We start from the raw sequence: 18,027 nt of genomic DNA, 5'->3' as shown, positions 1-18,027 counted from the left end.
CAACACAAACCTAATATTGAATTAAAGGCCATATGCAGCATTCCTCAATATATCTTTCCCTAGGCAAAACTTGGCTTATTATGCTAGCATATCTAAACTCCCTATAAGAATCAAGTGGGGACACCTGGATGGACTTGAGCTGAGAACAAGGAGAATGAAGACTGACATACCTATGGTTTTTGAAATTCCATCACACCAGTGATATTAAACTTACTTTACAAAATGGAATTTACTGGTTGGAAAGTAATATGTCTAAAAAACTTCTAAATATGTGCAGTGATTGCTTCAGCTAGATCCTATGGGTGTAGGATGGTATGCTCTTGGAAACATATGCTGACGCTGAGAATTTAAGTAGCCAAAATGATACTTGAAATGATTTCTGTCATCTTGATGTAGGTTTTTCCTTTAGTACTTGTCTGTAAAATATAGTGAATTATAATAATAAAAATCAATCAGCATATAATATTCACTTAATATATGGAATTTTCTAAAATGATATTAATATGTACAATTATAGATTATTATTACATACAAAAGACTGATGACTCACATATTAAGTTTAATACAATAAAATTTAATGGGCATCTACAAGTACCATGATATTTGTAAAGCCAAGTAGATAATATAAATATAAATATTTATAAAAATAAATATAAATATAAAGAGATACAATTCTGGTTTGGGGAAGTTTTAAGTCAAATGGGTGAACTAAGAACAAATGCAAAACCAATGAAGTTGTTATTTGCTGCATTTTAATAGTGTCTTAAAAGTGATTACATAATGAAATATGTTTTTTCTCATTATTTAAGCACCTTAAAGTGTGACATAAATTATTATTCACTGGAAACCAACTTAAAGATATTTGAAAATGTTTCTGGCAAGAAGTATGTGATCACCTTTATAAATATCACAACACTTAAGGAAGGAAAACTATTAATGCAAGTATACACAAATTGCTGTTAGGTTCTTAAATGAATAATGTGAGATAAATTCAATAGTACTAATGTTATTAAGTTAATTTGGTTTAAAACTAGTTAATATACAACTTAACTATGCCAATAACTCTTGTTAGAAATCAGGATAAAATGTGCCTAAAATTCTCCAAGTAATCGTCCCAGGAATTTTTATTTTACCCAGCATGAATTCCAAATATGCATTTGTATGATTGATGAACCATTTAGAACCAATGGTATCTTGGGAAAATAATTTTCATCTAGAGTTAAGTACTATTTAGTAGATTCTTACTCAGTGGTCAGTGCTTTTTTTTTTTTTAATATTTACTATTTGTGCTGGGTCTTAGTTGCAGAAGGTGGGTTCCTTAGTTGTAGCATGCAAACCCTTAGCTGTGGCATGCATGTGGGATCTAATTCCCCAACCAGGGATCAATCCCAGGCCGCCTGCATTGGGAACGTGAAGTCTTAACCACTGCACCACCAGGGAAGTCCCCAGTCAGTGCTTCTTATTTGCAGCTATGATTACATTCTCTAGAGTTCAGAGTTTTGAACTGTTAAATCACCTCTCTAGTGGGTGGCAGGCACCCACCTAATAGCTGATGAGGCATGACCTCAGAGTAGCCTACTTAACCCATTAGCTCATTTTAAACTCTATGATGTGTGAGCAATTACCTTTCATTCTTTTATTCCACATACTCATTTGTTCTCTTCAGTTATTCCTAGAATAATGTTTAAAATCTATTTCTTTCAGTGAAATGTTTAAGGTTTTATTTTTTAAAAAGATATTTAGATAATCATGAGCATTCTATGCTCTCAAATGAAAACACTTTTTTTTAAAAGATAGAATTCACTGCAACCTACAATATTACAATTCTTTTTTTGGGTTCACTATAAATATATGAAACTTATTTTGTAGAAATTAGGGATTATTTCTGAGTATCTACTACCTTTTGTGTTCATTTGGAAACCATAAGGTAACACAACAGTAGCTTCAGAGATCGCTTATTCAGTATTTCAAATAATTGTTCAAAGAATGATCACTTTGTTAAAAAAAAAATTTGTAGCATGATGTTTCTAGGTCTTTTATGCTCAACAGTGTTTAAACAAGACTTTTTTTTTCTTCTTTTGGGGGCTTTTCTCCCATAGGGGATTCTGTAGAGATGTATTGAAGTGGGCTTCCTAATTCTTTTTCTCTCTGCTCTTATCGTATGCAGGCAGAGTTTGGCTCTCAGTTTCAATTCAATAGTCGTTCACTGAGAACCTCCTGTGCAGATAGTGATGATGCAGGGTGCTGAGATGAGCAAGACAAGGATCCTGCTCACAGGGAATCCACTGAGTTATATTACACCCTTCTTTGGACTTTAAAAGATTTTCCTTTATTCTTTCATACTTAAAATGCTGTGATAAATGGAACTGCAGATGACATCACAAGTATTTACAAACTTGAAAAGATAAATGCTGAGGATGCAAGGTTTGTTTAAAATGTTCAGTCCAATAAAAATCTCCCCAGGCAGCTCTTTGTTTTTTGGCAAATGAATTATCAAGGAAATTTACACAATAAATATTCCCTTTACTAATCGTGTCACTTTCTTCCCTTTTGGGAATATGTTTTCAGATTTTGAATATATATTTGTGTATTTTGTTTCTCTAAACCATATTCCTTATACTTTCACTCAATTGTTATTATCACCATCCAACACTCAGCAGCCTGGGGTGCACAATAAGTGACTTACCTAGGGTCATATGGCTAACCAACAGCAGAGTTTACATTAAAATGCAGGTACTTCGCTTTTCAGAGCCTAATTTTTAGTCAAGGCTGGTAGTAATTATAAAACAACTCAAAAAATTATGATTCGGTAAACTGAATCAATTGAGACACTTCAGACCCTATTTGGGTTCTCATCAGGATTCCAGACCCCAAATTTTTAAATATAACATTGCAGATTTGTGTTACAGCACTTTACATATAACATGATATCATAGTTCTCATCATAATCCAAAGATGGAATGGAATCAGGAATTATTATCCATAGGAAACCTAACCTCATATAAGTGCCTAAAGCAGATCTTTTGATACCAAAGTCAGTGCTTTTAGCATTACTCCACACAAGTGGTTTAAATATGAACATTTTATGTTTGTATATATTGAGTAGTTCAGTTCAACTTTGATGATATTATGTAGTTATATAGTTTTTATATATACACAAAATATATAATTTCCATAAAATAATATGGCCAAAAGAGAGTTAAATTCCTTTTGCCAAGATTCACTGAAAATTGTAAGCTCTGTCTCTTTGTCAGTGGGACCTGTGTTAGAGAAAATGAAATTGAGCACAGGGGGTGAGTAACATGTTTTACTCATACAGTATCATTGCAGGAACCTGAAGTTTTCCCTTTTGGTGACTTCTTTTTTAAAAAACCAAGAAATGTGTGATAAATATATTTTTTTTAAATCATAGCTTTGAAGAGTTGTTGATGTAGTATGAGGTCCTATTGGGGAAATGACAAATCTGTATCCCACTGTTTTCCTCTAGCAACTGAAAAAGGCATATGTATTACAGAGTATAGGAAGTAGAGCACACAGTAGATGTTTTTATAAAAAGTCTGCTGTAAACAGAGTCACAAACACAATTGTAATCAGCCTTCCTTAATTTTTATATTCACTAAAAATCAGTTTTAAAAATGCTTGCAATTATATGTCTCCTTATGAAATTAGAGTTAGCAAAGAATGGTAACAGATGGACTATAATCATTAAGGTATGTGTTATTAAGGGGGAGGATGGTTTTTAAAATATATTTAAAATCATGGAAATTTAGAATTTCACCAAATATGTTTTATAATTGCCTGCTCCTCTCACAAAGTATAGAGGAAAGGTAAATGCAATTTAAGAATGTATGGCACTTGGGATCCCCTCTTACTCCTTGCAAATGTATATAATGTGGTTTAAGCTTTGATATCCAAACCATTCTCCCTATTCCATCGAATGTGCATAAAATATTTTAAACTAAGTTATTATTGTAAATTCATACCCAGTTGTGAGGCATAATACAGAGAAATCCATGTACCCTTTACCCAAATAACATCTTGCAAAGATATCACAACTAGAAAATAGACATTAACATAGTCCACCAATCTTATTTGGGTTTCACCAGTTTTATATGTACCCGTTTGTGTGTGTCTGCATGTGTGTTTAGTTTTATTCAGTTTTATTACATATGTAAATTAATGTATCCATCACCATTGTCAAGATGCAAAACAGTTCTATCACTACAAGGAGTCCCTTGTGCTGTAGTTTTATAACCACACTCATGTCCCTCCCACTCCCCTCCACCCCTTATTAACCTTAACTCTTGGTAAGAACTAACCTTTTCTCCATCTCTATAATTTTAGTTATTCCAAACACTATATAAAAGGATTTCATCCATTTACTTATGGAGTTTTGAATGTATCACTTTGTATATTTTCTTAGTAGTTGTTCCAGGTATTGAAATGCTATACATGTGTGACTTATCATGGTCTACCAGTTTTACCACTTCTAATAAAGTATGGAAACCTCGTTTCTATATGATCCCTTTGCCCTGCGACTGTATTTGTTTTGACTATTTCTTCTTTACATGTTGAACACTGCATCAGTTGATGGTATAATTTTTGTTTTAACCATCATATATATTATCAGGAAAATACAGAAGAGAACTCCATATTGTATTTATCCATGTTTTTTGTTCTCTCATTTGTTCTTCCTTGAGTCTTGATGCTTCAGAATTTCTTCTTTTCTGTTTGAAGAACTTTAACTTCTTTAAGACAGATCTGCAAGAGAAACACGTTCTTAGTTTTCTTTCTTCTAAAAGTACATTTATTTCCCCTTGATTCTTGAACGTTGGTTTCACTGGATAAGAATTCACTATCAACAGTTTCTTTTTTTCAGCACTGGAAAAATGTGCCACTGCCTCTGACCTCTATAATTTCAAATGAAAAATCTATTGTCATTTGAATTGGCATTGTATTATAGGTAATATATCTTTCTCTCTGGCTGCTCTTGAGATTTTTTTCCTTTATCTTTGAATTTCAGGAGTTTAATTTTGCTGTATCTTGATATGGACTTTTTGAGATTTATCCTATTTTAGTTTGCTCCTCTTCTTAATTTTGTACATTTATTTCTTTTGCCAAATTTGTGAAGTTTTTGACCACTATTTCTTAAATTCTTTCAGCCCCACTCTCTTTCTCCTCTTTTGGAACTCATATGGTACCATGTTGGACATTTTGTTATTGTCCCACAGGTCCCCAAGATTCTTATTTTTTGTTTTTTGGTTGGTTTTCTAATCTGTTTTCTCTCTCTTGTTCAGATCGGGTGACTTGTATTGCTCTGTCCTTAAGTTCACTGATTCTATCCTCTGTTGTCTCCATTTACTATTAATCCAATCCAGTGAGTTTTTATTTTGGTTATTGTGGTTTTGATTTCCAAAATTTCCTTTTGGCTATTTTTTAAATAACTTCTTCAGTTTGCTGAGATTTTCAATTTTGTATTTGTTTCAAGATAATTAGTAATTGCTTGTTAAAGTAATTCTATGATGGCTTCTCTAAATTCTTTGTCAGATAATTCTAACATGTTTCAACTCAGTGTTAGCATCTGTTAATTACTTTTTCTCATTCAGTTATGATTTTCCTGGTATTTGGTGTAACCAGTAATTTTTTTTAATCATGTCCTGGACATTTTGGCTATTATGTTAGGAGACTCTGCATCTTCTATTCTGTTTGCATCTTCTGTTCTATTTAGGTTTAGTACACAGGTCCTATCTTACATTTGTGGGATATGGTTCTACCAACAATTTAATTTTAGAGCCTTTGTGGTACTATTTGGTCAGTTTGAGTTGTCTGTTTCCACTGGGTGTTGTACTGATCTCTACTGGTGCCACCTAAGGAAGCAGAAGCTTCCTGGTGGCTGTAGGTGGGATAAATGATTCTTTAGCTCATCAAAGATCATTTCAAGGGCTGGATAATTGTTATAGAAGGATTGATCCACTGCCTGTGCTACCGAATTGATCATTGTCTTTCAGTAGAGAAGGGGAGTCTCCAGCCCAATGGAGAAAGAGATTGTTTTCCATGGCAGTGATACTCCTTGATTCCCCTTGGGGGTGGACCAGTCTCTCCCGAAGTTCTTGGTGGGAATCCCAGTTCATCTGCAATAAAAATGAGTGTACCTAGGCCATCTGTTGCTAGGTTATGGTTGAGAGAAGCCAGGCCTTAATTGCCTTTTACAATTGGTTGGAGAGGTGCTATGTTATTCCTTAGGTTCCGGTATCCCTAAGCAGTCCCCTTTCCTTTGTACCTTTCAGAGTATCCATTTAGTCACCTCTTGCTTAATTCCCGGTTTTATAGCTGTGCTTAGTAGAGCATAGAGTTATAGTTAAACTCTTTAATGCTTTTCCAAAAATGATTTAAAAGGAGCATAAATCAGCAAGATGCTAAGAGATCTTTGAAAACAAGTATTCTGTGATAGATAGGGTGGTTTGAATCAAAGAATATATTAAAAGTACTTAACAGACACTACAGCAGAAGCACCAACTAGTCAGAGCAAATTTAAACATCAGGTACGCTATAGGTGCTTTTCAGCTGAAAGTCAGCTCTGGTTTTAAAAAAAAGTTTAAAAGGTGTCTCTACTGCAGAGAACTTTCTATATGCTAAGGTTCATTGTCGGTTTCCTAGAAGGAATTGAGTAGTCATAGTTTTCCCAAATTTATCTGTGCATATAAGTAAACCTTTTTGTTTACAGCTTTTCATGGTACTGGCAACTCGTGAAAGACTTTGTGAAGGAAAGACATTTTTATCACCATCAATATCTACCTCATCCAAAGTATTGTACTTACTAGATGCAATTATTTGATTAAAAAGTTATTTCTGAGAACATTAAGGAACATTTAATTCTACTTTGATTTAAAAAAATCCAATAAAATATTTTGATATATTTAAACCTTCCTTTAAAATGTTTCAGGAAACAAGATTTAGACATATGGCCAAAGAAAATGTTTATTATGTTGTGCTAAAAATATGTAGTCTAACAGTACCTACTTTTTCTAATGTTGTTATTTATATTTTCGATGTTTTCTTTTTCCAGCCTTAAGGGACAATAGGATCGAGCTGGTTCGGGCTTCCTGGCATGAACTGAGTATCAGCGTCAGTGATGTCTCTCTCTCGGATGAAGGACAGTACACCTGTTCTTTATTTACAATGCCTGTCAAAACATCCAAGGCCTATCTCACTGTTCTGGGTAAGCGCAAGGGACTAACACCATGTGATCACAAGCCAGAGAGATGTGTCCAGCTACAGGAACATAATTCAATAATAAATCTACACTTTGAGGATGATCAAAAAGCATTAAAAAAAGAAAAATCACTTTGTGTTTTCCCCCATTTTATAAATAGAAGTAAGATTTGTATGACTTCCCAAGAGCACACAGCCATTTTGTTTCTTAGCCACCAATACTCACTAGGTTTTCTGATTTTCAACTAAATTCCTTCGTGTCCAATCACCCCTATATTGTATACGTGGTAATCCTTTTATACAGTAATAGAATAATGAACATGAGTTCACAGGTGTCTATCGGGTTCTCCTCCATCTTATCATCAGTCACCTGATGGGATCTTCTCTAATACCTTTTAGCTTCCAAATATGATCCCTTTGTGTATTTTAGTGTATTTAAATGATCCTAATGTTTCTATTCATCTTCTTGCCTTTTAACTTTGTAGTTTTCTAGATTACTAAAGGAAGTACATAATGTCACTTGTGCATGCAGCTTGTAGCTTCTTTGAGTTTTTATTCTCTAAGTATTGGGCCATTTTTCTAAAGGTTATAGTGACACCAAAAAGCAATACATTCATAGAGTTTCTGAGGAAATAAAGTTGCAGCTCAGAGCTCTCTGTGATTCCACAGACGTCAGTGGCCCAATCAGCTGAAATTGCTGCAGTTCATTGAAACACACCTGTGTACTGAACAAGTTAGAGGAATTTAAAGATTGATTTTTTTCTGCCCCTAGCTTTCCTTCCTTTTTTTGATAGATAAAGGCATAACACTGCATTTAAACGAACTAACGCATGCTGTTCTTTTGGGTGAGAATATTAAAGTTAATCCTGCTAGTGAATTGGTTTTGTGCATAGGGTATGAAATATGTTCCTTTGCAAGTCCCACTGGGATGATTGTATAAAAATCTTCACAAGTTTGCCATTAAGGACAAAATATACCCACTAAATGGAGTATTTCAGGATAGCAGCTGCCTAAGGTTAATGTATTGTTCTGTAGATACCCAACTTGAGACCCCAAGAAATAGGCAACTGGCTAATTTCAGTTTATTAAATGGTGATGTGACATAGTTATTTAAAAAAAAAAAAAGCAATATGAAGGTGAACAGGAAAAAAAAAAAAAGAGCTAGCCAGCTAATGGAGTATGTTGATCTGTCATTTATCTTTATTGTTCTTGTTGTTGTTTTAGTTTATATTTCTCTTATCAGTGCCTCCCAACATCTTACATTTTTTTCTTTTCAAACTGAATTAAATAGTGCAATAAAGAAGCTTTCAGTCTGCCTTTATTATTGAATAGTTTAGAAGAAATTTTAGTAAACCTCTGTCATGACAAGAGAATATTATTGCCTGCAAAGTATGTAATGTTCTATTATTCAAATCATCCATGTCTATCTCTGCATATTAGTCTATCTGCTTATTCATTGGATGAGTTGGACTAGAAAAGGTAATAAGTGGCTAGCATTAACTAGCATTAAAAATAATGCATATCATGCTCCACAAATCTACATTTGCATTTCTGATACAAATGACATCAAGAGACATTCTCTACTTTAGAAGAATCAGAAAAATAAGTATAGTTGCAATTATTATTGAATCCCTTTTTCCAAAATGCATTTTCTAGAACAAAGTACACAGAGGATAACAATATCTTTTTAAGCTTTAAGAATTCTGAAATCAGAAATGAAAGGTGATGTTTTGGTTAAATCACAGTTTGCTGAAGAACAAAGAAATGTGCTTTGGATTTTTTTTTTGCCCAATGCAAACAATCTACCTTCTTAAATCCCCACACTGGTAAATCTTAAGATACATCAAATGGTTGTTTTTAAGATTTACAAAGAGTATTTCTGCAGGTAAAATTTAGTTTTAAAAAACTACTTTAGATACATTTTAAATGCTTTCTGGATAATATACACATATATATGCATATTTATACAGACACACATGTGTTTGTATGTATGTGTGTATATCGCACTATATATATTTTATATCTTTTAAGTCATTTATTTTATTACATAGCAGTTTGTTATTATTATTTTAGTTTATTATTCTTGATTGAAGTTATTGTTAAACACCCAGTTTAGCTTTGTTTGTAAAAGTAATATTCATAAGAACAAATCAACCTTGGAGATTAATGTTCATTTCATTCATTTGCTTAAATTTCAGGTGTTCCTGAGAAGCCTCAAATTAGCGGATTTTCATCCCCAGTTATGGAGGGAGACTTGATGCAGCTGACTTGTAAAACATCTGGTAGTAAACCTGCAGCTGATATAAGATGGTTCAAAAATGACAAAGAGATTAAAGGTAAGGAATGGGGAAAGGTCTCCAAATCAAAATTAATGTGCTGAAACTAGTGTGAAGTGTTAGACCCAGGGCATTTTATGTTTTCTTTTTCAAATCACAGTCACTTTCTGATTAAGTGTAATTTGAACCAGATTTACCTTAAATTACATAATTTTACAAGGTATATTAATGTCATCTCTGGGTGTCACATTTTTCTCTTGTGTAAAACAGTTTTAAAATGATATGTATCTAGTTTGAAATTTGGAGAAATAAATAAGTTAATATATAAAACACACATGGATTCGTGTTTGACAAAAGCAAGTGCTAAGTATTCATGTTAGATATGATTATTTTAGAGCTCACCTATAATATTTAGATTATAGACAGAGAAACTCCACAAATTATTTCTTCAACTTGTTGGTTCTGAAAATACAAAGTTCTGAGAATAAAACTAGCTAAACATCAATAAATCTGTTCTTCAGTAGTTCTCATAGAGGGCAAAAAATACACTTGTCTCAGTAAAAATGCACAGAAATGTAAATATTAAGCATAGTTTTGCTCTCCATACACTTAAACACATACACACACACACACACACACACACATGCACACTCTTTTAGGGTGGGTTGAGTTTATAGAGGAGATGGCTAGTAAGGTTCGTAGTGGTTCTTTTACCCCACATAAGATATCTTGGACCTGATATCACATGTACATTAAAAACCAAATATAAGAATCATCTACTGTGCTTATTAAAGAAGTTTCCTATTTATATAGTAATATGTGTTATTCTCAAAGTAACCTTCTAGAGGATAGATTTATGCAAACAGTTCTGGTTATTTTAACTTATAATTCAAGTATCTTACCTGGGCATGGAGGCCCAACAGATAGAATTGCCTATATTACTAAAAAGTTATGGACTTACAATCCATACAATTATTCTACCTCTTTTCTATTTTAATTACTTTCTCTCTTTATATTTTTCCCAAAACATAGAACTATCTATAATTCATCCATAATTACTACCTTTGCTTTAGAACTTCTAGTAAATATATTTTATTGGACTAACTTTGGAGAAGTACAAGCACCCAATTTGCAAGTTAAATACATCACTTTGCTAAGTTAAACTTGCTCTTAAATTCTGCCAGGGCTCAGTACTATCCGTTCTAATTCTGCCTTTAGGATATATTTATTTAGGTATGTGTGTTAAACTTCTGGTCTTGGTTAGAGCTTTTCTAAATGGGCCCTCTACACTGCTTCCAGAGTTATCTTACTATGACAAGGCTCTAATCCAGCCACTTTTTTCTGCCTAAGCACTTCTGATTGAAAGCCCTAACCTGGAGGATAAGTTTAAAATCCGGTTTCCTTGGCCTATAAGAAAGCTTCTGGCAGTGAATTCTTACAAATCAGATGTTTTTCTATGTGAAAGGTTTGGTTTATGCTAGAATGTTCTTCTTAAATGCTCCCCTTCGGTTAAATTGTTTTATTACCTACCTGTATCCCTTTCTGAACTCTGACGTAGTTAGTTAGTTAAGTTAGTTTCTCTTAATTGCTTACCATTTTATTTGTTTTTCAGATAAATATATCCTCAGGGATGTCCGAGACTAACATACTAGTCGTTAATATTGGTTGATTGTTTTTAACATTGTAGCCTTATGAGAAATGCATAGTTTTCATAAAAATATTTTTATAAAATGTCTTAATTTCTGACAAATTTGGCTTCTTCTATGAATGCCAGATTTGTTCATAAACTAGGCAGAGAGGGGACTTTTGTTTACATATAAAAACATAAAATTTTGATCTTATAAACACCATACTTTAAAATCACCTGAATCAAGACTAGAACGAAAATCAAGACAAAATCATATACAGAATCAGCATATGGGTCTGTGCTCTATTCAGAAGTAGTGAAGCTTTCTTTTTTCTATGCTCTACAATACATGGCCATTAATAGAGCATTTATTATTACTAAACTTGCATTCATCTATATAGCTTTTTATTTGTTTAACTCTTATTTTGCATGTCTACATAGTTTGTCTTTACAATGATATAGTGAACTTCCTGAGTGCTCTAAACCATTTTTACAGGTGTATACGCAGATATGCTGTATTCAGTATTGTATACAGAATGCACATTCATTACTGTTGTGGTGCTCTATGCAGGTGAAGTGAAAGTTCGCTCTAAAATCCCTCAGCAGATACACTTTACTGAAAGGAGTGCTCCATCCTTATCTTGCATTCTTGTCTTTTCAGAAATCAAAATGTGACTTCCTATTATCATATAACAATTTTACTGTAATATCACTTGAGACTTTTTATAAAAAACACACTCTAGTGTAAAGAATGGGGAAAGATAGGCTAATCAAACCCAGTTAAATTCAGTTCAATAAGAAATTGTTAAAATGTGTTCCAATTATACAGCATTCTATGGTGCATGAGTGAATATCCAATTGAAGAATATCAGACCCTTGACCTGGAGATGTTTAAGATGCCTTTGGGGTGATAAAACCAGTTATGAGAAATATTTCCTGTGAAGAGGAATGTAAAACATTATATAAATCGCAAAGTAGTTATTACGGTCAAGGGAAAGGATTATTTTCCATGTTTTAACTAAGCATTAGCCAGTTCAGCATATTGACACTGTATCAAGTTTTACACTCTATATGATAGAGGTATGGACCTTCAAAGTGACTTCTGCTTTCAGGAGGAGTCATTTTTCTGTACACTTTTTCTCCATTATTATCTAACATATGAATTTCATTACCAAGTTTCTGGGGGAAAGTTGTTTCATAGTGCTAGCTGATCACATTTTCTTGGCCCAGATCTTTCCATATTAAATTATAGAGTGTGGTTCTCAAACTTTAGCAGACATCACAAATCTCAGATTATAGGGGCCTGACCCCAGATTTTCTGATTGAGTAGATCTGGGTTGGAACCTGAGAACATGTGCCGAGACCAGCTCAGTGACTTGAGGTGAGTGACGGGTGCCGCAAGCTTAAAGAAAACACAGACACAGATTTAAGAGAAAGATGGGACCAGGGGACTCAAGACCTCTAGGATCAAGAGCCTTGCTGATTGATCCCACGTTGCTTTTATTGAGTTCTTGGCATAGCCTAAGGGTCTAACACTCCCAGTTTAGTCCCACAAACAAGGTTATCTTTGAAATAAACAAACAAAGGCCTCACATGACTGGGGCAATGGTCTTTGTTTGCCTCCTGGGTCCGATTTGAGCAGGGTGTGGATCTGAGCTGGGTGTGGATCTGAGCTGGACGTGGAGAGCAAAGCAGCCCCAGGGGCAGGAGACCTCTCTCAGAAGGATTAATGGTCTGTGCCCCACCCCTGTTGGCCCCTCTGCAACTGTGCCTGTCTTAGGTTGTTCCTCCCCTGAGGGATCTTACCCGTTTCTGGCTAACCAGCCATCCTCTGGGGCCAAACAGGGTGATATGAGGTGTGCAAGTGAGAAAGGGGCTGCACCCCCAGAGAGGGTCAGTATTCTGTTTCCACGGTAGCCTATGCCCCCATGGCCTCCACGCCCAGCACCCTTAGTTCCTCCGCTGCTCAAGCAGGACATCTTGCATCCAGTCACTCGGCCCACATACTTTAATTACTTTTAGTAACATTTACAAGGTTTCAGAAAGACTTCTGAATGTCTTCCCACAAACATGTATGTTTAGCAATGTGTTGAATTTGTGAGTGATGATGATGCTTCTGTTTGGGGACCACACTGGTATAGAGAATATAACATAGAGAAGTGTCAGTAGCATACAAAAGTCTTGCCTCTGTCTCTGAACTTTAGTTTTCTCATCCAATAAAAGAAGATTATAAAGCTTGCCTCAAAGTGCTATTGCAAGGATTTCATACAAGCCAATATGTATAAAGTGTTTTCATGGTATAAGGAATCACTGAATATGTTTTAGATATTATTATTGTTATCATTATTATTACTACCTTGAGCAAACCATGATTGATGAGTTATAACTATCCCTGAATTAGTCTTAGAAATATAATAATCAAAACAGAATTATTCCTTTAAGGTATTCACTTTTGTGGGATGGACATATAAACATGAAATCTAACAAGTATAGTAATAGACATATGAACTGGCTACAGTTTTTGTACAAAACAAGGAGCAGAGATCAGCCCTATTTTGTGGCAGAGGTAAAGACAAGAGTTCATTGATGAATGTAGGCACTCAGTAAGTATCTGTTAAATGAATAAGTTGATCCTAAATGATGACTAGAATTCACCATATGGGTTGTGGGTAAAAGTAGGTGGTAGAACATTTTAAAGAAAGGAAGCATGTGTTTATGCAGAGTAAAAGTATGTGATTGTTTGAAGGAACTAAAACTTTCTGTGTGATACAGACATGAGAGATAAATGGGAAAGTAGGGACCAATTAAGTCATGGAAGATCTTTTATTCCAAATTAAGGAGTTTGGAATTTATTCTGTAGGCACTGGTAAGACATTTTCTTCTATACACTTTAAACGGTGAAATGAACAATCATAATTTTCATCTAATTCTGTTTTTTCCTCCCCATGAGTCTCACTCAGAAATCCCTTTGGTGCCTCTGGGCAGCTCTGTATTCAAAACTGCAGGGGGGTTCACTGTAGCTTTTAATCTTCTGTGTAGCTAGAAAGTCTGAATATTTGCCATTTAGTGTAGGGAAAAAAATGTACATTGTCTTCCTAAGTCTATCAGCATCCTGAGAACTTATAGTTATATAAACTTTCTGTTCCATGTATAAGTTTAGTAACTTGTAGTTTGAGCAGTTAACATCATAAAATTTTAAGATTTTCCTTTCAAGCCAACTAGCTTTTACATAAATGTGTTAGGCAGAATTCTATGAGAACCCTCAGTGACCCACATTTTTGTATAATCTTTTCCCCTGGAGTGTAGGAAGGACTTGTGAATATATGTGGTATCACTGCCTTGATCATGTTACCTTACATGGCAAAAGGGATTTTACAGATATAATTATGGGTCCCTTTTGAGTTCATCAAAGTGAGATTACTAAGGCAAGCCTGACACAATGAGGTGAGTTCTTTATAAAAGAATGAAGAGTCAGACATCCTTTTCCTGGCCTGGAAGAAAGCTAATAGCTATGTGTGAACTGCCTATAGGGACCGTGTGACAAAGAACTGTGGGTGACCTCTGGGAGCTGAAAGCTGTCCCTGAGTGACAACTAGTGAGAAAATGGGGACCTCAGACATATTGCATCAAGGAAGTAGATTTGCCAACAATCAGTGAGTTTGTAGGGGACCCTAAAACTTAAATAGGGGTTACAACCTCAGCCAACACAATGATTTCAGCCTGGTGACACTGAGAGTAGGACCAGGGTAAGCCCTATCTGGACTCTTAATCCATACAGATCATGAGATAATAAATGCATATGGCTTTAGGAAAATAAGCTTGTAAAAATTTATTGTGCAGCAATAACAGGAAACTGAAATCCAGAAAAGCAGAATGATTTCTCATAGTCAGACATCTGACAAAGACTGAGCTTGAATATTCCAGTTCTAAGACCTAGCACTTGAATTTGGGGAGAAAGCTGAAGGCTGGAAGAATATTTAAGGGACATTTCAAGCATGAATTAGTAATGCTCTGAACTAATGGATGAAATGGAGTTTTTTTAAATGGATGGATTTAAAAGAGAAGACTCATTCACCAAGTTCACCTGAAATTTGCTGGGAAATGGAGCAAAAACAAGGGTCAAAGACAACAGAATTTGGGTACCTGAGTGACTTGGTTAGTAAACATGTGGAAATAGGTAAAGCATTAGGAGAAATTAGTTCAGAAGTAAATGATGTTTTTTCTTTGAGGTGGAAGTAACTATATATTGATAAAATCTAAAAGTGAAGCTTGGCAGGATTTTGGAGTTAGGTGACTTGTGATTAAGAAAGGGATTTTGACAATACAGAGGTCTATCATCTCTTAATGAAGGACATTTATAGTTTTAGCCTTTTTAAAAAGGTTATCACACTTTATTTGTACAGCACACTCCCAGCAAAAACCCCCTCAGTACTTCCTCCTGAACCTGAGAATCATGCTGTGTAGTAACGTGCATATCCGTCAAAGCCTGACTTTATGGGGAGTCATTGAAGCTTATCAGGGCCTAATAGTATTGCTTGTATTCTACAAGTGTTATTTGCTTATTATACATTGTTTGTCTCAAATGTTGGACCATCAAGCTTAAACTGACTTTAGCTGTGTTTCCCTGTGTGAACAAGACTTTTCACATACCCTTTAATGTTAATCAAAAATAATACAGCAGCTCATTTTCAAGTTGACTAAATATAGTATAATTGTACTATAAGCTACTTAGTAAATAATATTTCAGCATTTGGAAACATAAGAGTGAATTTCTGAATGCTGTGTTTCTCAAAAGGTAGCCTTTAGACTGCTTGGATTAGAATCACCTGAGGTATTAGAAAAATGCAGATTCCTGATCTCAACGCAGACCTTTAAAATCAGAACTTCTGGCTGTCAAGCCTAGATGTCCTAATATTTATTAAGCACCTCTGTTGATCTTTAGGCTCACTATAGTTTGAGAATGCATAAGATTAGAGACCAGTTAGCCAAATATTAATAGATATTCAAAGAAAGAAGGAGAGGAGGTCCTAGTCTTCTAAGTTTAGAAAATGACTTGATATTCTGTGTCATTTACGAATCTGTTCTTAGAAAGAGATTCTCTAAAACTAAATCAAAATGTAATTTAGTGCTTTAGCATTTCTGAGAATTAATGCAAAAATTCTGTTAGCCAGCATCTTAGTATTCTTTGGCCATGTGATTTTTAAAATTTGTTTTGTGTTTCTTGCATTGAACTCTGTGGAATCTACTTTGAGAAACATTAATTATATATTTAATTTAAATAATCTCTCTGGTGCTGTAAAACTAGTTTTGGCCTAATGCTTCAGTTAATGTCAGTTGCATAAAACCTTAGTTTAAATCAGTGAAATATTAACATGTAATACTGAGATTGTGAATTCTCTGGAGCTAAACAGAAAAGAAAATAAAAAGGAGATATTTGTGTGCCCTGAGTTTAAAGCTCCTGTATCATGTATGATAAGGATTAATTAAAAGTCTTAGTACTTAAACTTACAGTGTACACCATAGATCAATGATTTTTTGAGTTCTTTTGTTTAAACTTACTGCTTTGAAAGTGTCCTTGCCATTTAAATCTGGACCCCGTATTAAATGAGAAAAAGAAATAGCATTAGTAATACCTGTAAGTGAGGGGTGTGTGTGTGTGTGTGTGTGTGTACATACAACTTGAAGTTTTCTAAATGTCATTGAGTATTACTTCAAGACTCAAGACATAATGAGATACATAAGACATCTTTATGGAAAGAGATAAAAACAATTGTTTCCTCTGAGTGTGAATAGCTAATGAAAACAAATGATCAGCAAAAATCTTTGAGAAACTTTTCTTTTTTAAAATTTCTTATTTTTTAAAAGCACCTGTATTGAGATATAATAGACAAAAAAGCAATCTACATATATTTTAAGTGTGCATTTTGGGGTATTTTCACACTTGTATATGGTGATGAGACCATCACCACAATCCAGATAATGAACATACTCATCATCTATGGAAGTTTGTTCATACACCTTCATAATTCCTTCCTCCTGATCTTCTTTGCCCACTCCCCATCTCACTTCTGGGAAACCACTATTCTACTTTTTGTCATTATAGACTACATTTTCTAGAATTTTATATAAATCAAATCATAGAGTATTTATTCTTCTTCTTTATTTCCCTCAGGATAAATATTCAGATGTTCATCCATATATAAAGGTTGTTGCTGTCTGTTGCTGATTGGTATTCTGTTGTACATATCTGTACTATAATTTGTTTATCCATTCATCTGGTGATAGACATGTGGGTTGTTTACAGTTTGGGGCCATTGCAATAAGGCTGCTATGAACATTTGTGTGTAAATCTTTGCATGTATCTGTGCTTTTACTCCTCTTGGGTTAATGCCTAGGTGCAGAATGGCTGGGTCATGTGATAGACACATGTTTAACTTTTAAAAGTATTTCCAAAATATTTTTCAAAGTGGTTGTACTACTTCACAAAATCCAACTTCTTAATTTTATTATTTTTTAATTTTGTGAATCATGCTTTGATATTATATGTAAAATGTTTTTGCTTAATCTAAGATAAAGAATTACTTCCATAAGTTTCATATTTTTTGGTTTTGAATGTATTTTGAGTTATTTTGTATTTTCAATGCCCTTGTCTTTCTCTCAGCTGTATTATTTCTTGGTCAGTTTTGTTAGATTGATTGATCCCATTACAGATAGCATTTTCCTGCTTCTTTGAATGTGCAGTAGTTTTTGATTGGATTACAGACATTATATATTTTACCTTTCTGGTGCTGAATGTTCTCATATTTCTAAAGTATTCTTAAGCTTTGTTCTGGTTAAGTAACTTAGAAAGAGTTTAATCCTGTCAGAGCTTCTTTTAAATTTCTTAGCTGGGACCAGAGCAGCTTTTATTCT

General features: G+C 34.2%; 1 protein-coding gene across 1 annotated transcript in view; it reads left to right on the top strand.

Annotated features, from left to right (window-relative positions):
• The window catches only part of CADM2 (cell adhesion molecule 2), a 248,822-nt gene that overhangs the window by 77,886 nt on the left and 152,909 nt on the right, over positions 1-18,027 (top strand). The window contains exons 3-4 of the mRNA XM_057697218.1: positions 7,067-7,219; positions 9,411-9,548. Coding sequence (XP_057553201.1) covers positions 7,067-7,219; positions 9,411-9,548 — 291 coding nt within the window. The remainder of the gene's footprint in view (positions 1-7,066; positions 7,220-9,410; positions 9,549-18,027) is intronic.

Source organism: Hippopotamus amphibius, chromosome 10 (assembly GCF_030028045.1).
Source record: "Hippopotamus amphibius kiboko isolate mHipAmp2 chromosome 10, mHipAmp2.hap2, whole genome shotgun sequence".
Lineage (NCBI taxonomy): Eukaryota > Metazoa > Chordata > Mammalia > Artiodactyla > Hippopotamidae > Hippopotamus > Hippopotamus amphibius.
The sequence above is the reverse complement of the archived record's forward strand: the minus strand, read 5'-3'. Positions and strand labels throughout refer to the sequence as shown.